This window comes from Dromiciops gliroides, chromosome 1, assembly GCF_019393635.1.
Source record: "Dromiciops gliroides isolate mDroGli1 chromosome 1, mDroGli1.pri, whole genome shotgun sequence".
Taxonomy (NCBI): domain Eukaryota; kingdom Metazoa; phylum Chordata; class Mammalia; order Microbiotheria; family Microbiotheriidae; genus Dromiciops; species Dromiciops gliroides.
Window position 1 is genome coordinate 13,997,959 of NC_057861.1, and position 23,990 is coordinate 14,021,948.

Genomic DNA, 23,990 nt, shown 5'->3' on the forward strand with positions numbered 1-23,990 from the left:
ATTAGAAATATGCATAGTATGATCTTACATACATGGACATGTAATACATACATACACACATATGGATGTATCTACATATTTATATATCTGTGTCAAATCTATTGTGGGGTGGGGAGGAAAGGAGGGAGACACCTTGGAAATTAAAATGCAACAAACAAATAAACAAACAAAAAGAAATCTATGGTAACATGGTCTCTCAAGTCCCTACCAGATCTAAATAAATCTAGGATATTTGAGACCAGCAGAATAAGTCAAGCCCTCTACCCAATGTCTCAGTTTAGTCTGAGATCTGGTCTATAGACTGCTTGCTTGTAGACTTGGCAGAATCTGGCCCTACCTTCTCCTCAACTTTCTGCTGTAGTTTTGAAAGAGGAAGCTAGATAGAGATTCACCTCCTCTAGGGAGCCTTCAGAGGTTAACCCCACTCAACTTCAGCAATCTCTCAATTTTGTGAGCTTCAGTCATCTTAATTTATGGCAAATAGTCATTCAATAAGCATTCATTGCTTGCCTATATGCCTGGCACTGTGCACTGTGTTACATACATATTGTTGATACAAAGGCAGACCTTATTTCCCTACTTAAACTGGAAGTTTTATTTGTGGGGGGTGTGCAAAGACCATAAATAACAACAACAATAAAATAATAAAATAACAACAACCAACCACATTTATAACATGATTAGTTTATGAAGCATTTTAATAAAAAATGTGTAGGAATTTCAGAGATTATTGGACCATGGATTCAGATCAGAAAGGGACCTTAAGGGCATTGTGTCAACTACTTTCTTTTATAGATGAAGAAATGGAGACAAAGAGAGATCTGCCCCAGTGACCCTCATTGATGTGAGAAATTGTTTTTTAACCCAAATGTTAGACTTTACATTGATTTCTATTAGATTTGCCCTAATATTTAACCCATTTTATCCACCATATTAGCCATTCCCTCTCTGTTCTGATGCACATTCTATGGACTATTTCCATCTCTGACACTCTATGTTCCAAGATTTCCCCTAGTTATGTCATTGCTTGTTCTAAGGTCCCTCCCAGCTCTGACATCCCCTGTTCTAAAACCTCTCCCAGGTCTCACATTCCCCATTCTGTTCTAAGGCCTCTGCCAGGTCTCACATTCCCCATTCTAATCCCCTGTTCTCAGTTCTGATGTTGCATGTTCTGTGTAAGAGAGCATTTGGGGAATGCAGATATCTCAAATATTCCAGAGAAATATATTGAGCTGGCTTCATGTGGGCAATAAACAAGTCAGAGGCTGGGGACTTGAGGGTTAGCAGGCATCCAGAGGAAAGCAGTTAGATGAACCTGCCTCCAGAAGGGGCCCAGAAAATTGGGATTCCCTCTAAGTAGTTGAGTTCTAAGGGGCCGCCACAGTGTGTGGTGCTTCTCTTCTCCTGCCAGTATGAAGAAGGGCCAAGCATTTTCCAGGACCGGCTTTCTCCAGGGAGCCAGGTTGGATAGCCAAGTTCTTTGACGTTGAACTGAATGAGCTCATTGGCTCTGGGGTTGCCGCCTCAGAAACTAACCAGAGCTCATTCAAGTCTGCCATGTTCCTGCTCTCTGAGGCTTTGAGGAGCTTTTTGGAAGGGTTGTGGGAAAGCTTTTCAGGAGTTGCTTCCTCCTTTTCAGCAATAGCTCCTAACAAAACAAAGGCCAATTCAAAGGTTCTGAAAAGCTGACCTCTTCAAGTTCCCAGGTGCCCTCTGCTTGTTGTGTCTGTCAGTCAGTTAACAGGCATTTATTGAGTACTTTCTATGTGTACTGCACAGGGCTCTCTCTCTCTCTCTCTCTCTCTCTCTCTCTCTCTCTCTCTCTCTCTCTCTCTCTCTCTGAGTCAGAGAAATAGACAAGAATAGAGAAAGAGAGATAGAAAGGAAAAAAGAGATAGAAAGAGACACACAGAGAGATAGAAATATAGAAAGGGAGAGAGACAGAGAGACAGAGAGAAAGAGAGAGAAAGGAAGTGAGGGAAGGAAGGAGGGGGGAGGGAGGGAGAGAGAGAGAGAGAGAGAGAGAGGTCTGTTCTAGGAGCCTTCAAGGAGAAAAACAGGACATAAAAGCAAGAAACAGGGTAAGTTTAAGAGACATTGGTAATATTTATGTAACAGAAAGAGATAAAGGAAATGTCTGACCATGTTATTCCCCTGCTCAGTAAACTCTAGTGTATTCTTATTACCTCTGTAATCAAATACAAACTTCTCATTTGACTCTCAAAATCTTTTGAGTGCTTGCCTACTTTTTCTAGGTTTATTTCACATTCTCTCTCGCCTCTATGCTCCAGCCAAACCAGCCCACCTTCTACTCCCCATAAATAACAGGACAACAAATTTAGAGCTGGAAGAGCCCTTAGAACAGGGGTTTCAGGGATAGATTTCAGAGGAAACATGAAATTGGATGGGAAAATTCTAATACCAGCATGCATATATAACCCTTTGTGATTTGCAAAGGACTTTGCATAGGTTATTTCATTTGATTTTTTCAACCGTAAGAGGTAGGTCCTATTATCTCCATTTTACAGATTAATTAATTGAGGCTGAGAGAGATCAAGTGATTTGTCTCAGGATCATATAGGTAGTATCTAAGGCAGAATTTGAACTCACTTCCTGACTCTAAATCCAGCATTCTCTCCACTATGCTACCTATCTACCTTAAAATTACCATCCAATCATCTTCAGTTTTACTCACTTCTAACTAAAATTTCCAATCCAATAAATAGTTATTAAGTTCCTACTATGTGCCAGGCACTATGCTATTTGCTAGGGATAAGATTAGTAGAAAGAAAGACAGTCTCTGCCCTCAAGGAGGTTACAGTTTAATGGGGAAAACCAACATACAAAAGGAAGTGAAATACTAAATTTCAGTACTTCATTCACTTATTCAAAAACATTATTCTGGGAAAGATGTTGTGTCATCAGACTTCCCACAGGGCCCATCATACAAAAAAGTTTAAGGACCCCGACCTTGGAGGTCATGACGATTTTAAATAATATGTAACACATGAGGAAACTGAGGTGCTGCTGACTTGGACAAGGTCACAAAGGGAATAAGTTACAGATTTAAGTTTAGGTCCAAGGACTTAAAATCCAGCCCTTTTCTCACTGTGCTACATTCCTTCCCTCAGCAGGAGCCCTTTCACTGTGCCCCTCCCCCATGCCTTTGCACAAACTTGGAATGTTCTCCTTCCTCACAGCCACTCCTAGGAAAACAGAGTTCTTTAAATCTCAGATCAGGTGCTGCTTCCTGCACAAGCCTTTTCCAGATCTTCCCTAGGTGTTAGGGCTCTCCTTTCTTGATATCATTTTATATACACTTTGTATATATTTTGATTTTGCTTATGTGAGTATATTTTCTATCTTTTTTATCATAAGGAGATGCAATGTGCACTAGAAAAGGGAAATTGGAAAAGAGTTCACTTCCTTTCTTAGTAACACCATTACTAAGTAGTAGTAGGGAATGAACCAAAGCCTGGACCTTCAACTTCTCAATCAGGTGTTTCCCCCACCCCACATCAGCCCACATGCTTCAGTCCTTGCATCCATGCCCTCTTTGGCTGATTGCTGTCACCACAGAAATACTCCAGGGCTCATGGACATGAGACCCTGATCCCCAGATATCTGTGGTCCACATCCCACAATGGGACAACTTAGGATCCTTCATCCTCTGGATGGTAGGTTTTGAGATCAAACCATCTTTTCAATTGGAAAGGAATTCATCTCTAATGTAGGACACTGTCTTGTTGAGCATTTTGTAACCTTTGGGGAGTGACTTTGGCTATGTTTATATGAAGCCAAAATACATATAGGTAAAGAGTAGAAAATTCAGTTAATTATCAAAACCATAGATATATTTTAGGAAATGATCTCAGAATTAATTTAATTCAGTCCCTTCATTTTAGAGATGAGGAGAAGTGAAATAATTTGCTGAGGATCTAATGGATAGGTAGTGAGTAGCAGGAAGAATCTAAACCCGAGTGCCCTGAATCCAAATCTAATGTACTTTCCATGGGTCATGCAGCCTCTCAAAATTTAAAAAAATCTCTATATATAAACTGTCTAGATATTTATTCTACACAATACTAGAACATGACTAGATGTTTTCAGATATCTAGATCACAGAATTAGAATTGGGAGGGACATTAAAGGCCATCTCATCCATGGCTTCTTAAACTTTTTCCACTCATGATCCCTTTTCACATGAAAAATTTTTATGTGACCCTGGGAATATAGGTATATGATATAGGCATTATAATATAGGTAACTTTTAATAGGTATATAATATAGGTATATATAATATAGGCAATATAGGTATATAATATAGGTAACTTTTAATAAACTTTTAACCTTTTAATGTTACTATGTTATGCACTCTGTCGCCTTTCAAAATGCTTGGGCATTCTGTAATCTCTACCTTCCATCCCTGGCCACTGACATTTATTTCTACTAGAAGCAGGGTGGCTGTCAGTCTGTGGGGACCTGCAGCTGTGCTCCTGTCCTGAGAAGACTCCTTCTGATGGTCTCTCAGGTATGAGATGGACCTACTCCATGGCCTGTGAATACTGTCAGTTGAAATTGACCATCCAGGAAGGAGTCGATTGTCAGTTTCCCAAACAGCAGGAAAACACTTACAATTGAATATCCAGGAAAATCCTCTTGTCCTCTCCCACATGAATCTTCCAGATGCAATCCTCTCCTTCTGCATAAGGCTCAGGCCAGTTAGGGGACAGCACGACACCAGCTACGGCAGAGAGCTCCCCACCACACATGGCTGAAAGAGGAGACAGAGCTAAGTGAACACAGGCTGCTGCATTGGCCGAGGGAAGCCTATCATTAGAGCTTGTGAGAATGGAGTGGCAGTTGTTGTGGTTTGTCTGAAAGTGTACCAGGCATTTCAGAGAATCTGCCATCTACCCTCGGAGTTGGAAGAAACCTCTGAGGCCTCCTGGGCAAATGGGCACTTAGCCTCTGCTTGAATATTTTTAGTGACAAGAGACTCACTACCTCCCAGGGTAGCTCATCCTAAATTGGGAATGCTCTAATTGCCCTGAAAATTTTCCTTACATTCAGCTCAATTGTCTCTAATACCTGCGTATTTATTCTTTTTTTGGCTTGTGGGGCCAAGCTGACCCTCATAAATGAGAGTCCTGGAAGGGACCTTTGAGGTTCCCTAGTCTACTCTTCATTTTTTGGGGGGGGATAAGGAAGTCAAGGCCCAGGGAAGTTAAGACCTTGGGGACTTTTATCTTTCTACTGTTCTCTGTTTCCTTCTCTCCCTGTGTGACCTTGGGAAAATCACTGAGCTAACCTCTGTGGGATCATCTCTAAAAGGAAGGAATTAGATGAAATGACCTTTCTTATCTCTCCCAACTCCAAATCTGTGATGCTGCAATCTCCATTTCTGCTAACAGATGCTAGCCTTGCACGGTCTCTGGCCTCCATGATATCTTGGTCACTTTCTCTGGACTAAGCCCTTCTTCTCCAGCCCTCTACACAGTTTGGTTCTGGAACTTAACACAATGCTTCCTCCAAGTGGGGGCTGGCCAGATTTTGGAGCTAACTTTGCGTTTACCTAGTGAATGTTCTGACTGAGGTATAGGCCAGAGCACTCATAAATTCCACTCTGTTAAACTCGCGCATTTAATATGGGGATCAATCTTTCACAGGCGGCGATGGCTGTGATTTCACGCCAAACTGAATCAGGTGAGAATGGCTGCCAAGAGCAGAAACCTGTTTCATTATTCTGTGTTTGAGTTATCCCGGCACGGGACCGACATGCCAACTTTAAACATGAGAGCGATGAGGACAGGAAACCAGGAACACCTTTGATTGCCTTATAGATGTGTGCTCTGTAAATTCAGCCTTTGGTATTAACAGGGCTATTACAGGACATTAATAGGCTCTCAGCCTCACTGGGACTATGGTGAGGATTGAATGAGAGGGAGTCTGTGAAAGCATTAAAGGGGCAACAGGAGTCTAAGGGGTAGGTGTTATTATTATTCCTATAAGTAGTCCTATTATCATATGTCAGATTCCGTGTCCTCCAGTGAAAAGCAAGGACCCTAAATCCTGATCCCAGGTCTGCTACTGATTTGTTGTGTGACTGTTGGAAAAATCACCTGCCCTTTCTCCAGTTATAATGCGGTGGTGCTGGGTGAGGTGGCAATGACAGCTGCCTTACCCACCCCCCAGGGTGGGTCTCACTTGTTTGATCCAAGTGAGATAGAGAATATGGAAGGGCTTTAGGAGAGCATAAACAAGTCATTGTGTGAGCATAGGCAGGTCTCTTAACTGGACCCTGGTTTCTTCTTCCACAAAAGGAAACAATTGGACTACATGAACCCCAAGACTCTTTGGGCATTTGGGAATTTTATAAGGCTGTTTTATTAGGCAAAGGGATCATGACAGAATGAATCAAGGGCTGGGGTCAACTTCCTTCCTTCCTTCCCTCTTTCATTTCCATTTCTCCCTCCTTCCTTCAAGTCCTGACTCCCCCTTTTTCTTCCTCAAATCCTCCCTTTCTACCTCCTTTCTTTCTTCCTTTACTTCTTCCCTTTTCCTTTCTTCTCCCAAAATCTTCCCTCCCTTTGTTCCTCTTGTCTTCCCTCAATCCCTCCCTCCATTACTTCTTCCCTCAAGCCTTCCTTTGCTCCCTTCCTTCTTTCCTCAGTTTCCCTTTTCCCTTCAATTCTCTCTCCTCCTCCCTTCTTTACTCATTTTTTTCTTCTTCCATCAAAATTTGTCCCTTTCTCCCATCTTTCTTCAATCTCTTTTCTGTCCTCAGTCCTTCCCTTTCTTCCTCCATTCTTTCCCTAGTCTTTCACTTGTTTTTCTTCTCCCTTATTTTCCTTTTCTGTTTCCCTTTCCTTCTTCCCATAGGATATCTTGCAGGATCCTTTGCCATCCTGGAGTTTTATACAGCAGAAAAGGACTCAGAAGAAACTCCCCCCTACCCAGCGACCGTGGTAGATCATTTCATTCTGCCAAAGGGGAAAGATACCCTTTTTACTTAAACTTTTTTAGACAGTTGAGTGTGAACCTAGGCACCCCCTTCAGCCCAGTGGAGGGCAGTAGAAAGATGGATGAGAAGCAGCTAAATCAGGCTAGTGATCAGAGAAAAACACAATCTGTTGGACATAGAGACACTAGGACTGGGAACAATGAGATTTGTTTCCCAAGGATTTGCTTGGGTCCTCCTTTATTCATCCAGGGTCATAGAATATGAGGGTTGGAAAGAGCCATTTATCAACCAATATCTAAAGGAAATCTCCTTCAGAACATACCAGACAAGCGGTTACTCAGCCTCTCCATGCTGACCTCTTAGGACGGGGAGTCCTCCATTTCTTGAGGCAGCCCATTTCACTTGAGAATGGCTCTAACTTTTAGGAAAACTTTCCTGATATTATATCTAAATTTTCCTCATTTCAACTCTGACCTAATGCCCCTGGTTCTGTCATCTGGCCAACAGAATGATCCCAACCCTCCACAGGGCAGCTATTCATGTCTGTGTCAATAACTCTTTTTTCCAAGTGAACATTCCTTTAACTTGCCCTTATATATCATGAGCTCAAGGACATTTACTCTCCTGGTTACACTCCTGTGAATGCTCTTTGGTTTATTAATATCCTTCAAAAACCCGAGTGCCCAGAACTGAACATTTGTATTACAGATCTGGTCTGATTGGGGTGGAATGTAGTGGGACCACCACATTTTTATTTCTAGAAGTAACACCTCTCTTAATGTAGCCTAAAGTCACATTAGCTTTTTTGACTATCACCTCACATTGCTGACTTCTAACACGCTTGTGGTCCAGTAAGATCCTCAGACTTTTCTCAGAACAACTGTTCTCTGTTCTTGTCCCTCCCCAACTTTGCAATGAAATTGATTTTTTTAATCCTAGTGCAAGACTTTACATTTATCCCTATTCATATTGGATTATGTCTATCTTATTAGAATGAACTCAGTGCTCTATCCTGTTGAGATGATTATGGGTCCTGACTTGGTCATCCAGTGTGTCAGCAATCTCTCCCAGCTTTGTGACAGCTGTGAATTTGATGAGCGTGGCATGTAGGATGCTTTTATCCAAGTCATTGATAAAAATGTACATCAAAACACTCCTATCCTCTCCTCCTTTTCCTCCTCCTCTTTCTCTTTGTTCTTTTCTTCATCTTTCTCCTTTTCTTCCTTCTCCTTCTCTTACTCCTCCTCCTTCCCCTCCTTTACCTCTCTATACCTCTGTGTCTGTGTCTCTCTTCCTGTGGATTCATCCATCATCTCTATGCTAGTGATTCCTAAATCTATATATTCAGCTCTGCTCCTGCATGACCAATATCTTCTGATCATCCCCGTGTTGCAGATCTGACGATGTCACCCCTCTTACTCCAGGGGTTCCTCCAGGATTAAATACAAAATCCTCTGTTGTTCAAAGCTCTTCCTAAGGTAACCCTCCACCCCCACCTTTCTAGTCTTCTTTTTGTTTTGTTTTGTTTTAGTGAGGCAATTGGGGTTAAGTGACTTGCCTAGGGTCACACAGCTGGTAAGTGTTAAGTGTCTGAGGCCGGATTTGAACTCAGGTCCTCCTGACTCCAGGGCCGGTGCTCTATCCACTGCGCCACTGAGCTGCCCTTTTCTAGTCTTCTTAAACCTTACTCTTCACACGAACTCTTTGATCTGGTGCTGTTGGCCTATTGGCTGTTCTATATTTTTTTTTAGGACAAAAAGGGTTAAGTGACTTGCCCAGGGTCACACAGCTAGTAAGTGTCAAATGTCTGAGGTTGGATTTGAACTCAGATGCTCCTGAAACCAGGGATGGTGCTTTATCCACTGTGTCACCTAGCTGCCCCCCATTGGCTGTTCTATGAACTATACACTCCTCTAAGCTCTGGATATTTTCCTGGCCATTCCTCATGCCTAGACTGCTCTTCCTTCTCTTTTCTGCATTTGGGTTTACCTGGCTTCCTTCAAGTCTCAACTAAAATCCTGCCTTATATTCGAAGACTTCTCCAACTTGTCTTAATTCTGGTGCCTTCCACCTTTTAATTATTCCCTGTTTATCCTGTACATAGTATTTTTGTATATATTTGTTTCCTTGTTTTCTCCCCCATTAGATTGTGAACTTCTTGAGGGCAGTGACTGGGTTGGGATTTTTTGCCTCTTTTTTAGCATAGTGCCTGGCACATAGCTGGGGCTTAATAAATGTTTATTCACTGATCACCTGATTTTTTTAACAGCATCTCAGGTTTATCATATCCAAAATAGAATTCTTCTTCCTTTTAAACCACAAGGCAGGCTCCAACCTACCTTTCTAGCCCTATTTCACACCACTCCCTCTCACAGACATTATGTTCCAGCAAAACTGAACTCCTTCTTAGAATTTAATATCCCATCTCTCTCCTCTAGGAAATTCCACAGACCATTCTCCATGCCCGGAATGCGTTCTTTCCTCATCTCCACTTTTCAGGAGTCATAACTTCCTTTAAGTCTTAGCTCAGGTACCATTTCTTTCAGGAAGTCTTCTGAGATCTATCTAATTGTTAGTAATTTCTCTTTCCCCAAATTATATAGCATTTACACATCTCTATATATGTTGTACACAACTCACTCTCAGGAGAATGCCAACTCTTTGAGGGAAGAAACTGTTTTGTTTTTGTCTTCATAACCCCAATACCAAGATCAATGCCTTGCACACAGAAGGCCCTTAATCACTCACTATATTGAACTCATGTGGCTTCTATACTCTTTGCTATCATTAACTTGTTGCACAGCTTAGGGTTAGTCCCCCTTTCTCTCTGATCCTCACCTCCACTGGTTTTCTGTCTCAGGGACTCAGGGAAGGTATAGGGGGAAAGTGTTGGGCATGTCAGTGGTAGAATGAGGTTGTGTAGCCTGAGAGCTAGGAGGGTCACCTCACCTCTGCACAAGGGCTCTGTATCATTCCAGTAAGGGTCCCGGACATTGATACACTCAATGATGGCAGGTCCTTGCTCCAGAGAGTGACCTGGGTCACAGGTGAACTCCACCGTGGTTCCAATGTTGTAGGTTGGGTCCGATGTTGTGAAGTTGCCATTTTGGATATAGGGCTCATAGCAGTGGCCTTTCTCAAAAGCTAGAAAGACAGAAGGAAGTGTAAGGAAATGGGAAGAGGGAAGATTGAAAAATCATATTACAGTATGATGATAGCTCATCAGGGGAAACGGTTCTTCCTGATCCTATTACTTAGGATTTCATAAAATTGTAGATCATAGGGTTAGAGCTTGAAGGTACTTTAGAGGTCATCAAATTTCAAACCCTCATTTTACAGATGTGGAAACTGAGGTAGGCAAATGTTAAGTGACTTGCATAGGGGCACACAGCTAATTAGTGTCTGAGGCAGAATTTGAACTCAAGTCTTGGCTCTGTGTCTGGTTATACTATCCATGACATTTCCTCAGACTTCCCCTGGGGTTTCTGGGTTAGGAATGCATCATGACATCTAACTTCTCCATGGAAAGAGCCCTGGACATGGTGTCAGAAGACTGGGATCCGAATTTCATTTCTGATACTAAACATGTGACCTTGCCCAGCAATAAGTCTCAGTTTACCCATCTATAACATGCAACATTGGAGCTAGAGCTCTGGAATTGCAATCAGGAAGACCAGGATTCATATCTCAGTTACCCTGGGCAGAGCTGACAGGCCTGAGATGTAGATCTGGCTGGGGCCTCATTGACCATCTGCTTCAACCTCCTTATTCTATAGATAAGGAAACTGAGGCCCAGGGAAGGTAATTGATTGGCCTCAGAGTACCCAGTAGCATTATCAGAGGCTAGATTTGAAATCAAGTCCTCTGACTCCAATCTGTTCTTTTCTCTACTGGACTGTATTATCACTAAACCTTATTTTTAACCTAAAATGATTTATTCCATAAGGACCAGATTTCCCTGGGAGCACTAACATCTTCCAGACATCTCTCTCCCCTCTTGCTTCCATCAAATCCTCCTGTACTTCCTTTTATCCTCTCAGGGCTGTGCTCTCTGTCCAGATAAATGTAGCCCTAAGTACAAGCAAAGAGATCAAGGTGGTGTAATAAACTGTACTGGCAGTGGAGTTGGAGAATCTGAGTAAAAAGATTGGGTTTGCCAAGAGCTACCTGTGTGACCTTGGGCAAGTCACTTGACTTCTTTAGGCCTCAATTTCCCTAGCTGTAAAATGAAGGATTTGGTTTAGATATAATCTTTTAGGTTCCTTTGAGTTCTAAATCTGATTTTAAGACTCAACTTTTGTTAGGGCAGAGGAATGGCCTTTGTTGGCAGCTCTACTATTCTCTGCTTGGTTGGACTGACCTTAGATATGCTTTTCCCCAGTAGAATGAAAGCTCTTTGAGAGCAGTGGTAGTTTTGTTTTTATCTTTGGCTCCCCAGTGCCTAGCACAATATCTGGCACACAGAAGGCATGTCTTATTGCTTAACTAGGTCATGCAGTGGATAGCCACTCAATTCCTTGGGACAAGAAGACTTGAGTCCAAATCTTGCCTCAGATGCTTATTAGCTCTGTAACCTTTAAATTAATTTCTCTTAAATTCTCCCAGCCTCAGTTTCCTATTTGTAAAATGAGGATAAAAATAGCATTTACCTCTGATCAAATGAGGATCAAATGAGTTAACATATGTAAAGTGCTTTGCAAGCTATAAAGCACTGTATTATTGTTATTATTTCTGTATTGAATTAGGTTAAATTGAATTGACTCCCAGAGAAGAATGGGGCATTTTCTTTTTTTCTGTCTGGAAGGCTTAGGCTGGAAACTATGCCCAGTAGCAGAGTCACTTGGAGAATGAGATAGACATATTTGGAGAAGGTTGATGAACTCTGACCAAAGATGAGAACCAGTGATTCATTTTAAAGACTTACTCCTCCTTTGAAAGGGGAAATCCCAGCTTAGCCCCTGGTTTCACATTGTACTAAAATTTCCAGGGATAAATAAATTCCTCCTGAGAGGGCCCTCCCTCCACCCTCTACCCCCTCCCATCTGCTCTTCCCCAATGTCCCATTCTGAGATCTAGGACCTGTCAATCCTGAGGACAGCCACACTCTACCCTTTGGTCCCCTCCCCAGGGGGGCTGGGAGGTTACCTTCAAATCGAATGTTGAAGACTGTGGTGGCCCTAGCCTCTTCAGCCATGAAGTAGATCCGGATAGCAGAGCCTTCACTCAGTAGGCCCTCAAAGGGAACATTCTCCGTTTGGAAGGAATCATAGAGGACAGTTGACTTGTTGGTCCGGCCACTGTAGACAACCATTCTAGTGGTCCAGGGAGAGATAGCCAGGGAAAAAGGGAAGAGAAAACGAATTCTCCATTCACTTTGCTCATGGCCTAATGAGTGAGAATAAATGTCTCTCTTCAGAGACCACCAAAAAACTTAACGTAGTATCATAATAGCATACCTTGAGAGTTGGAAGGGATCTCACATGCCCAACTGCTTCATTTTACAGAAAAGGAAACTAAGACCCAGGAAGAGAGAATGACTCACCCAAAGTCCCAAAGCAGATGCATACATAGCAGATGTAGAATGTGAATCCAATCTTCTGATTCTAGACCTAGAGCATTTTCCCTTGTGTCACACCAACTGCTTTTGAAAATTTAAATGTTTGGAATTGACTCATTAAAAAACTGTTTGATGTCCTATCAGATTATAATATCTCCCCATGTGAGGGGCAGTATGATATGATGTCAGAGGACTTGGGTTTAAATCTCACCTTGATAATGACTACTTGTGTGACCTTGAGCAAGTCACTTATCCCGCCCTGTGCATCAAAGGGGGTTGGACTAGATGGTCCCTGAGTTTCCTTGCAACTCTAGGTCTATGATGCTATGACCTCACCCCTGATCCTTAATGCCTGTGTGTGAACCAGGATTTATCTGAGCCTTAGTTTCCTCATCTGTAAAATGCGATCTCTGTAGTAGATGGTCTCTGAGGTCCCTTCCAGCTCTAGATGCTTTGACTTTTCTGGTTTATATGGAGATTAATTCTTCCCTTCCCTTCCCTTGCCTTGCCTTCCCTTCCTTCCCTATAAAATCACCTCTTTTCCTCTCAGGTGATATCTCCCTGGGGAAGAGATGAACAATTAAAGTCCTCTGCTTCCTTTCTCCTCTCTCTGGGTCACAGGGACGAGTCTGAGTGTCCCAATCTCCTGGGTTAATGATCTGGGCAGGGCTACTAAGAAAGAACACATGCTTTTGCCTCTACAGCTAGTTTTTACTTCTACATTTAGTGTCCTTTTTTACAGGGCATATTAAAGTCTCTGAGGCTTCAGGAGTCTCTCAATTTTACACCAAGTGCCCAGAGTCTGGCAGTGACTCCAAAAACCCCTAAAATGTCAGGACTCTGGGGATAATTTTCAAACTATGCAGTGAAATGTGGCAAGCGTGTGGGAAATACTAAAAGCAAAAGAGTGGTTAAAAAGAAGCCCGGGATGAATGGGAAGAATTATGGCCTTGGATGGAGAGAAAGCTTTAGAAGCCATTTAGTTTAAAGACCCTGGGGGGAACGCATGGGATAAATTCAATACAGCTTGGAATAATCAACAGTAAAGGGACTCGAGAGGAAAAAGGGGAGCTGAGGATGAAACCGAAATAGTGGGGACCAGGAAGCTCTGTGAAATGACCATAATTTCATTGGGTACAGTATTGGCTATTGGCATAACACTAACTTAAAAAGTCTTCTGCACAAATAGGGAAAAGGTTAAACAGGGGGAAAATCTTTGCATCAAATTCCTCAAAGGGTTAGTATCTAAGATACATAACTAACAGAAACACACACACATACTATATGTATACATATATACACAAACATACGTGTATATATGTATATAGCTCTATCCATCTATCCATCCATCCATCCATCCATCCATCCATCCATCCATCCATCCATCCATCCATCCATCCATCCATCTGTCTGTCAGCCTGCCTGTCTACCCAATCATCTATGTATTTGTCTATACAATTATCCATCTGTCCATCTTTCTGTCTGTCTGTCTACCCAATAATCCATCTTTCTACCATCTGTCTAAACAAAAGCCATTCCCTAATAGATGAGTGGTCAAAATATATAGTTTTCAAAAGAAAAATTCAAACTTAACAACCATATGAAAGAATGCTCCAAATCACTAATAATAAGAAAACACAAAAGTCAAAACAGCCCTGAAGTTTTTTCTCATATCCAGAAAAATGTCCAAGATGAAAAAAGGCGACCTAGTCAGTGTTGGAGGGGTTGTGGGAAGATAGGAATGTTAGTGAGTTGCTGAAGGAATAGTGAATTAATACAACCATTTTGGAAAACAGTTTGGATTTATGAAAATAAAGTGACTAACATCTTCATGCCCTTCGATCCCAGGATTCCACTGCTAGAGCTATACCTAAGGGGGTTATCAATAAAAAGAAAGCCTTCATGTATATCAAAATATTTACAGTAGTCTCCTTTTTGTGGTAAAGAATTGGAAACAAAGTGGACACCCATAAGTTGGGGAATGGCTACACAAATAGTGGTATGTGAATATAACAGAATATTATTTTGAGAAATGACAAATGACAAATGTGATGAATACAGAAAATCATGGAAAGACTTATGTTAACTGATACAAAATGAAGTAAGTAGAGCCAAGGAAACAACTGACATGATTATGGCAATGCAAATGGAAAGAACAAGTGAAAATGAATATTACAAAATTACAAAGAACAAATTTGGCCTCAAAGAAGGGATATGGGAAGACCCTTTCTCTCACTGATTTGAAGAGGTGGTGGATAGAGGGAAAGAAGGGTGCAAAACATTGCATATGGTGTAAGTTTTGTCAATGTATTGATCTATTTTGCTGAATTTTTCTTCTCTTATTTCTGTTTGGCTTTTGAAAATAATTCTTTGTTGTAAATGATAGACCTTCAGGAGGCCAAAGGCATAAGGTCACTGTGGGGAATTGAGGTTACATAAAAACATCAGAAGCTCAGAGAGTTTAAGTGACTTGCTCATGACTGCACAATTAGTGCCACAGGTGGGATTTGAACTCCAGTCTTTCTTGACTCCAAACCCAGCAATTCTTTCTGTCTTTTCTTTTCTTTTCTCTTTAAAAATTTTCCACAGAATCATAGATTCTGGAAGAGACCTTAGAGGCCATTGGATCCATCCCCGTCATTTTACAGATGAGGAAACTGAGGCTGAGGGAAGTTATTTGCTAAGAAGCACACAGGTAGTTCAAATCCTTTTGAACACAGGTTTTTCTGACTCTGAATATAATGCTCAATACACTGTGCTATTTTGATGCTACCTGGGGTTGTTCAAGATTGGCCCTCCATTTTTCTCTTTTTACTCTTCTTCCTTTAGGGGTCTGAAGCTTGGTTCCTGGTTGATATCCAAAGAGAAACCCTCTGTGCTTTCTTGATTTGTGCCCAGCGATAGGAAGCATCAGTGGGCTTACTGGAGTCTCAGAGAAGGGAGGAACAAAAGGCAGTATGGTGTAGTAAACAGAGTGTTGGACTTGGAGTCAGGAAGAGCTGGGTTCAAATTCTGCCTCAGACACTAGCTATAGGAGCCTGGGCAAGTGACATGACATCTCTGAGCCTCAGTTTCCTCACCTGCGAGATGAGGGAATTTGACTCGATTACTTCTAAGCATGTGTTCTTTTTCCATTTCTTCTGTTTCCTGTTTCCTCTAACTGAAAAGGGGGCAGCAATGCCAATCTAGGACTATGGTAAGGAAAAAATAGCTTGAAGATTGGCCACAGAGAAGAGTTGGGAAAACATACTTCCCTTGTTCACAGAGGTGAGGAAACAACAATATGGAATTTTATACATATTTAGTCAGGAATAGCTACTATGTGCTCGGTTTTGCCAAATCCCTTCCTTTTATTTCTTTTTTTAAAAAAGAGGAACCTTCCTAGCCACCCACAGGATTTAAAAAATTTTATTTATTTATTTATTTTTGCAGGGCAATGAGGGTTAAATGACTTGCCCAGGGCCACACAGCTCATCCATGTCAAGTCAAATGTCTGAGAACAGATTCAAACTCAGATTTTCCTGAATCCAGGGCTGGTGTTTTATCCACTGCACCACCTAGCTGCCCCCCTTCCCCTCCTTTTATCTTTACATTTTTATCTTTTCTTAAATGGGATGGGTCACTTATGCTATAGTGAAGGGGATATATAACCAAAGTTATAAATAAAAATAAGAGGAAAATGTGCTAGAAAGAATGGGCCACCTTTCTCCCTTCCTTGGAGAGGTGGGGGAGCATGGGTGCACATGGTTGTATATGCTGTCAGCCATGATCTATGCTTGTAGTTTTGCAGAACTTTTTTTTCTTCTTTCTTACAAGGGGAAGACTTATTGTTTGGGTGGGTGGACAGAGTGACATATCCATAAATGACTGACATAAAAACAGAAAGCATCAATAAAATGTTCATTTAAAATGAAAAGAAATCTGCTCATCAAAATTAAAGCTTTTTTTAAACTATTATTAAAAACCATTTGAAGGCTGGGTCTTGGCCAGGCTCTGTACTTTTAAGACATTATGCAAAAGGAAAAGAAACACAACAATCCACCAACTAGATAAGTCTCTTTTATGAAGTCATAAACAGGCGTTTTATCCTTTGATTTTTACTATGTCTCATAAACGAGGTTTATTATCTGTTGCCAGACTGAATTTCTAATGTTACCGAAACACAAACATTGGTAAGCACACTGGAATGCTGTGCTGTATTTTCTGGGTGTTTCAGGGGATACAATGTGTGGCAGCTGAGAGAGCAATGAATGGGGAGTCAGGAGACCCGTCTTCTCCTCCTGGGGGCCTGCCTTTAATTCACTCTGTGGCATGTTTCAAGTCACTTGGGCAATCAGAGCCTCAGTTTCCCCACCTGAGAAAGCGGGGGTAGGTCTAGACCAGGGGTTATTGGCCTGGGGTCTATAGACCACGAGGAGGTCCATGGACAGATTTAAAGGGGTCCATGAACTTTGTAGGATAAATTATACCTTTATTTGGACTAATATTTGTTTTTCTTTGTAACCCTGTGTATTTTATGTGTTTAAAAACATGATTCTGAGAAGGGGTCCAGAGCCTGATAAAGGAGTCTATGACACAATAAAGGTTAAGAACTCAGCATCTAGATGATTTCCAAGGTCTGTTCTAACTTGGAAATTCTGCCCTGTATGCCTCTCCCAGCTCTGACATTCTCTGTCCCGAGGTCCCTCCTAGCTCTGACATTCTTTGTTCTAAGGCCCCTCCCAGCTCTGACATCTCCTGTTCTAAGCTCCCTTCCAGCTGTGACACCCCCTGTTCTAAGCTCCCTTCCAGCTGTGACATCCCCTGTTCTAAGCTCCCTCCCAGCTGTGACATCCCCTGTTCTAAGCTCCCTCTCAGCTCTGACATCTCCTGTTCTAAGCTCCCTCCCAGCTCTGACATGCCCTGTTCTAAGCTCCCTTCCAGCTCTGACATCTCCTGCTCTAAGCTCCCTCCCAGCTCTGACATCCCCTGTTCTAAGAAATGGTTGGCTGAAATTTAGTCTTGACAAGAGGACTTAGTACAAGAACTGGGTGGTTTGCCTGAGGGTCTTACCTGTCCTTCTCACTCAGGGAGAGCCTCTCAAAGTGTAGGTGTAGTTTCTGGCCTTCTGGTGCCTCGATGGTCCACACACAGACTTGACTCCCATTGGTGTTCCCAGGGTAGCTGGGCGAGAGAACTCTGCCAATGGTGGCATTGTGGACAATCCCTCCACAGGGAGCTGGGCCCAAAGGGTATGGAATAAACAATGAGGAGAGGCAGAGAGAGAAAGTTAGGGCCACTTCTTCCCCTTACCCTACAACATTATCACTGTGGGTAAATAATGGGGGGCCTAGAGCATCTCTATTCTTTATGCTTTTTTAGGGGCATGAAGGGGAAAGGGCAGAAGGAATACAAGTGATCTGTGGCCTGAGTTCTCCATCTAGTATGACTGGCCCATCCTGAGCCAGGAACACCAAGAAGACCATCCCCTGGAGATGGGAAAACCGATGGAGAGAGGCATGGTCGGCCTTCAGAAGAACTGGGTTAACACAATCATAGGGTGGCAAAATCTGAGAATTGTCAGGGATCTCACCTGCATCTAATCTAACCTGTTACCCAAAGGAATCCTCACTATAAGATGCCTGACATATGATTATCCAGATTCTGCTTGAAGACCTCCAAGGACGGAGAACTCACTCCTTCTCATGCTAGCCTATTCTACTTTGTCACAGCTTCAGTTGTCAGGAAATGTTCCCTAACATCAAGCCTAAATCTCTCTCTTTGTAACCACCATCCATTACTCTTGTGTGCAAAGGCCAATTCATCTGTCTTCCAAATGCTTTAAGAAAAATATTGGCGGGGCGGCTAGGTGGTGCAGTGGATAGATCACCAGCCCTGGAGTCAGGAGTACCTGAGTTCAAATCCGGCCTCAGACACTTCACACTTACTAGCTGTGTGACCCTGGGCAAGTCACTTAACCCCAATTGCCTCACTAAAAAAAAAAAAAAAAAGAAAGAAAGAAAAAAAAAGAAAAATATTGGCTCCTCCTTGTGACTTCTCTTCTCCAAGTTAAATGTTCTTCATTTCTTTGATTAATACTCATAATAATTGAATCAAAATATCAAGAAGCATTTATTAAGCATCTACTATATGCCAGGAGCTATGCTAGATGTTGGGGATACAAAAACAAAAGTGAAAGAAACCCTGATATCAAGAAGTGGACATGCTGTTGAGAGAGACAAGGTACATGTAGAGTCATTACTTTAGTGCTGGAAAAGACATTAGAAGCCATCATGTATTTCAGTTGTTCAATTATTTCAGATGTGTCTGACTCTAGGTGACCCATTTTAGAGTTTTCTTGGCAAAGACACTGGAGTACTTTGGCATCTCCTTCTCCAGCTTATTTTACAGATGAGGAAACAGGCAAATAGAGTCAAGTGATTTGCCCAGGGTCACATAGCTAGTAAATTTCTGAGGCCAGATTTGATTTCAGGAACCCAAGCCCAGTGCTCTATCTACTGTAACACCTCATTGCCATTATGTCATATATAACTTCCTTATTTTAAAGATGAAGAAAATGAAGCACAGAGAGATCAAGTGACCTGTGAGACTTGATTTGAACTCAGATCTTCCTGCCTCAAAGACCAAATCCATATTTATTCCATCATACTGATTCTCCCATATATTGCTATAGACTACAATACATATTTATATATACATAGGCATATAGGAAAGTCATACAAAGCAGATACAAGATAAATTAGGGGGAGGAAGGGAAGTTGTAGACTTAAGACCCTCCACCAGCCTGACCAGCACTAAGCAGTGTCTGACACATAGCAGGCCTTAATAAATAGTTATTGACTGACTGACTGACCTACTTCTGGAAGTGTTCCAGCTTGTCAACATCTTTCATAAATGGTGACACCTAGAAGTAAACATGGTACCCCAGATATGGTCTGATCAAGGTGCAGTATGGAGGGAATATTGCTTTTCTTTCTGGATGCTACGCTCCTTTTAGGCAGCCTAACATGGCATCAACTTTTGGCTCTGCCATTTATTAGTTGTGTAACTTTGGACAAGTCATGCCCCTTTCTCTAGGCTTCAGTTTCTTCCCCTATAAATTGGGAGGGGACATTTGACTAACCACCCTCAATCTTATTATCTTTATTTGTAATTTTCTTCTAGAAAAGACAAATCCTAGAGAGTCTTTTGTGCTGCAGATTCAAAGGACTGGAGGATGGGTATCCCATTCCCAACAAGACCATGACAAGATCAGGATCAAGTCAGTTTCTGCTAAAAGATTGGCCATGTCTCCCCCTTCGGTGACTGGATTTCATTGCTCGCCTTGTTAAATCAACTGATGATTCCATTCAGCTCTTCTTTATTGCTCATGGCTTTTCGTCAGTCTTGCTTAGCAATAATTTGGGTTTAATTCCAAATTAGCATCATATAAAATCTATGTGGGAGGTTTAACCAGAACTAACCATATTTAACCAGGAGTTTTCTAAAGAGGAAAGAGGAAAAGGGGAAAGAAGAGAAATAAATGCAAGGAAAAGGTAAAGGAGAATGAGAATGAGAAAAAGAAGTGGGAAGAGAAGAAGGAAAAGAAAAATAAGAAGAAAAAGGAAAAGGAGATGAAAAGGGAGAAAAAGAGAGCGTAAAGAAGGAGAAAGAATAAGGAAAAAAGAAATAGGGCAGAATAAGGAAAGAGAGGAAGGAGAAGAGGAAAGAGAGGGAGAAGAAGAGGGAGAAAGAGATGCAATAGAAAAAGAATGAGAAGGAAAATAAAATCAGATGTTTATAAAGTGCTTTGCAATCCTCAAGGTGTATGTATATGTATATATACATATAAACTATATCATAAATATAAATACATATACAATATAAATGTTATTATTAAAAGGAGAAAGAGAAGGGGAAGGAAAAGGAGAATGAGGAGGTTAAAGGGATGGGGAGAGAGAGGGAGATGAAGAATAAGAAAAAATGGATTCCTATAACTTCAAAAGCCAACAAACAAAAACTCTACAAAAACTTGAGGTAGGCATCAGTTCCCACTTCCACCTTGATCATAGCAAATGAGGATCAGTTGAAAGGATTGAGGATGGTTAGCCTGTAGGAGAGAAAACTTGGGGATAGAATGGGTTGTGATATATCTCTTCAGGTATTTGAAGGGCTCTCACGTGGAGAGGACAAAACCTAGGAGACATGGGGAGGAGTTGTGGAAGGACACATTTAGGATTTATGTAAATGTAAGGAGGATGACCCTGGGCAGTTTACTTGTCTGGGCTATAAATCTGTCTTAGAGCTCTGAAAAAATTAGTTGCTGAAATGTTCAGAGATTGCAGTTGCTGATTTGCATACGATAGGCTGGAAAGGATATCCTTTGATCTTTCAACTGCCAACTTGCAGCTGAGGGGAAGAAATAATCGAGAAGGTATATTTTGTTTTCTTATGCTATTTGTTGTTGACAAGAAGGGTGACAGAGTAGAGAAATGGGAGGAGGAATGGAGAGAACATGCTTTTCTCTTTTGTTATTTATTGGCAAGAATGAGAAAAGAAAGATGAAGGAGGAGGAAAAGAATGAAAAGTGAATAGAATAGAAAAGAGAAGACAGAAGATATATATATTTTTGCATTGCACCTATGTTTGTTGAGAGATGGAGAATAATCCTGCCAAATTAATAGAGTTAGAAAGGCTCTTGACAATATTGTTATAAGGGTTGCTGTCTTTTTCCTAAAACAGGAATAATACCACTTTAGCTAACAGTATCAGTAAGCCCAAATCTGGAAGTGATGGATACTATGGATGTTGTCAAGGGGTGAGTCCTGCTGAGCAGTACAGTTTAGAAGAACAACAGAGAACCAACCCAGAAGATTGACATATCCAATTTAGCTGTTATGCCTAGTGATGTGTTAATTCAGAACAGCATGGGTCAGTCCGGTATAGCAATGGAAGCTTCTGTTCTACACAGAAACCATGCTCATGAAAACACTTTTAAGGGCAGTTCTTGATACAAAGAGGATATGGAAGCCCATAGTTGCAGAGCTTTAAAGTGCCTTGGTCACATATATTCCCTATGGATATCTGTTACTACTTACCCTGGGACCTGAAGAATGTGTTCATTCTCTTCACAGACACTATGTACATTGGTAGAAAAGTGTGATTCAGGTTAATAGGTAAAGTGTTATGTATGTATGATTAAGTTTTGGTTATTGTTAATTGAACATTAGAGGTTAATTTCCTTTGGGTAATTCCAAGATTTGCCAGTTGGAGGTAGTTTGAGAGGAAATGAACCATAGAAGCAAAGAGTGAGTTCCCATGAGAACATGGGGGAAAGAGAACCACCACCTGCTACAATGTTGGTTGGCTTATCTCAGATAAGGAGGAACTACATAGGATAACATTCCTAATAATTGAAGCCTTCCAAAAGTGGAAGGGACTGGCTCTGGAAATGGTGGACTCCCCCTCACTGGACACTTTAAGGAATAGGCTGGATGACCACTTTGTCAGGGTTGTTGGAGAAATAATTCTTACTTAGGAATGTGTTGGATCCCATGGAATAATCCCTGGGGTCCCTCCCAGTTCTGAGATTCGGGAATTGTATCTCTCCTCTCCTTTAATTGCCACACTCTTAAGTTTTCCCAAGCTCAATTTATTATGTTTTAAACTTTGATGTCTGAGGAAAATTAAATCCCCCACATCAAGAAAGCAATAATAGTTATGCCAACGATCATACCACATGTCATTCTTAGACAGCCCATCAATTTTCTAAGATGTTTTAACAACTATTATTTTAAATGATTCTCTTCCCAATTATGTGAGGTTGGTAGTGACTTAAATTTGGAAAATCAGGAACTGGAGGAATATACTTGGACCACAGCTATTAAGTGGTACAGGTTAGATTGTGGCAGGTTCTATGGTTGTGTTAGAAAGAAATAGGATAGGAATATGAGTCAGGAGACCTGGGGTCTAGGCCTGGCTCTGCTCCAACTTATTGGGAAACATTTCACAAGTCATTTCCCCTCCCTATCTCAGTTTCCTTATCTGTCAAAACACAAAATACCAGCCTTGCCTACTTCTCAGTGGTAGTAGTGGGAAACACATTGGATAATGGAGATATGAAAGGATCTTGGAAAGTGCCCAATGCTCTGTAGACCCAAGGATCTATTATTTTTGACCCTCCTGCTTTTTCCTGTTGTGTAGAGTGATTACAGACATAGGACCATATAAATCATAGGATCACAGACTTCATGCTGTCAGAGGCTAACTACTCCCTCATTTGACAGATGAACAAACTGAGGCCCAGGGAAATTAAGTAACTTGTCCGAGATCACCAGACAGTAAATGTCAGAGTTGGGATTTGAACCTAGGCCTTTTGACTTCAGAACCAGTCCACTTTCTGCTGTACCACATTGCCTTATGAGATGTAAGGTCAGAAGTTCCTGAACCATTTATCTCTACTCTCCATCAACTCCTGGGGTGTGTGTGTGTTAGTAAAACATTAACAATTAGCATTGACTAAGACCACCCTCTGGAGATAGTGAGTTCCCCCTCATTGGAAGCATTCAAGGAGAAACTATATGACCACTTGTTCATATGTTACAATGCAGGAGACTTTTCCAGGTCCTCCCTCCCGTAGTTACTAGTGCTTTCTCTTTTCAGATTGCCTTCTTTATATGCTGTATATATCTTGTATGTATCTAGGTGTTTACACGGTGTCTTTTCCATTAGTATATAGACTTCTTGAGGGCATGGCCTATGTTTTTGTCTTTTTTGTATCTTCATCACTTAACACATTATCCGGCACACATTTAACAAATGCTTATTGATTTGACTTAGATATGGGTTAGACCATATGGCCATGGAGTTCCCTTTCTAGCTCTGAAACCTGTTATTCTGTGACTCTCTGAAATATCCTGTTCCTACCACTTCTTTCCCTGGGGAGCCATATTCCATGCTGCCATCTTTGCCTGGGGTTCCTAGATCCTAGACAAGACAGGTGAGCTTAAGGCCCGGAATTGGATGCCCCCATCTATTCACATGAGCTTCCCTTGGTCGGCCTTTGTGGACTGTACCTGAGCAGATGGGTTCCTGACTGCTCCAGTGAGGTTTGGAGGCATTGATGCAAGTCAGTGTCTTGGAGCCTTGCAGTTCATACCCCAGATAGCAGTGAAAATGAGCAAGCCCGCCTGAATGCAAGTCCATCACTGTGACATCTCCAAAAGCGGGCCTCCGGGGGAAGCTGCAACTCAGCATGAAGGCTATAAATAAACACAGTGAACACTTCCCTTTGCAAGATGAAAAAAAACCCTCATCAACAAAGAATTCACCTCAAATTCTGAAATCCAATTTGTGCTAATGAAGAAGGACGATCTCTCATGGGGACCACAGAGTGTAGAATTTCATTATATTCCTTGACTTGAAATTTTTGTAGGAGGTCCCAATGTTGGAGCTTCCTTTACCAATGCAGATTGCAACTGGTCTATGATT

At 41.6% G+C, this 23,990-nt stretch overlaps 1 protein-coding gene across 2 annotated transcripts in view; it reads right to left on the reverse strand.

Moving 5' to 3' along the window:
* SEZ6L (seizure related 6 homolog like) overlaps positions 1–23,990 on the reverse strand; it is a 266,073-nt gene that overhangs the window by 69,074 nt on the left and 173,009 nt on the right. For both annotated transcript variants that reach the window (XM_043976757.1, XM_043976748.1), the window contains exons 5-9: positions 23,576–23,761; positions 17,574–17,739; positions 12,110–12,276; positions 9,914–10,108; positions 4,636–4,774 (exon numbers count right to left, since the gene is read on the reverse strand). In XM_043976757.1, coding sequence (XP_043832692.1) covers positions 4,636–4,774; positions 9,914–10,108; positions 12,110–12,276; positions 17,574–17,739; positions 23,576–23,761 — 853 coding nt within the window. The remainder of the gene's footprint in view (positions 1–4,635; positions 4,775–9,913; positions 10,109–12,109; positions 12,277–17,573; positions 17,740–23,575; positions 23,762–23,990) is intronic.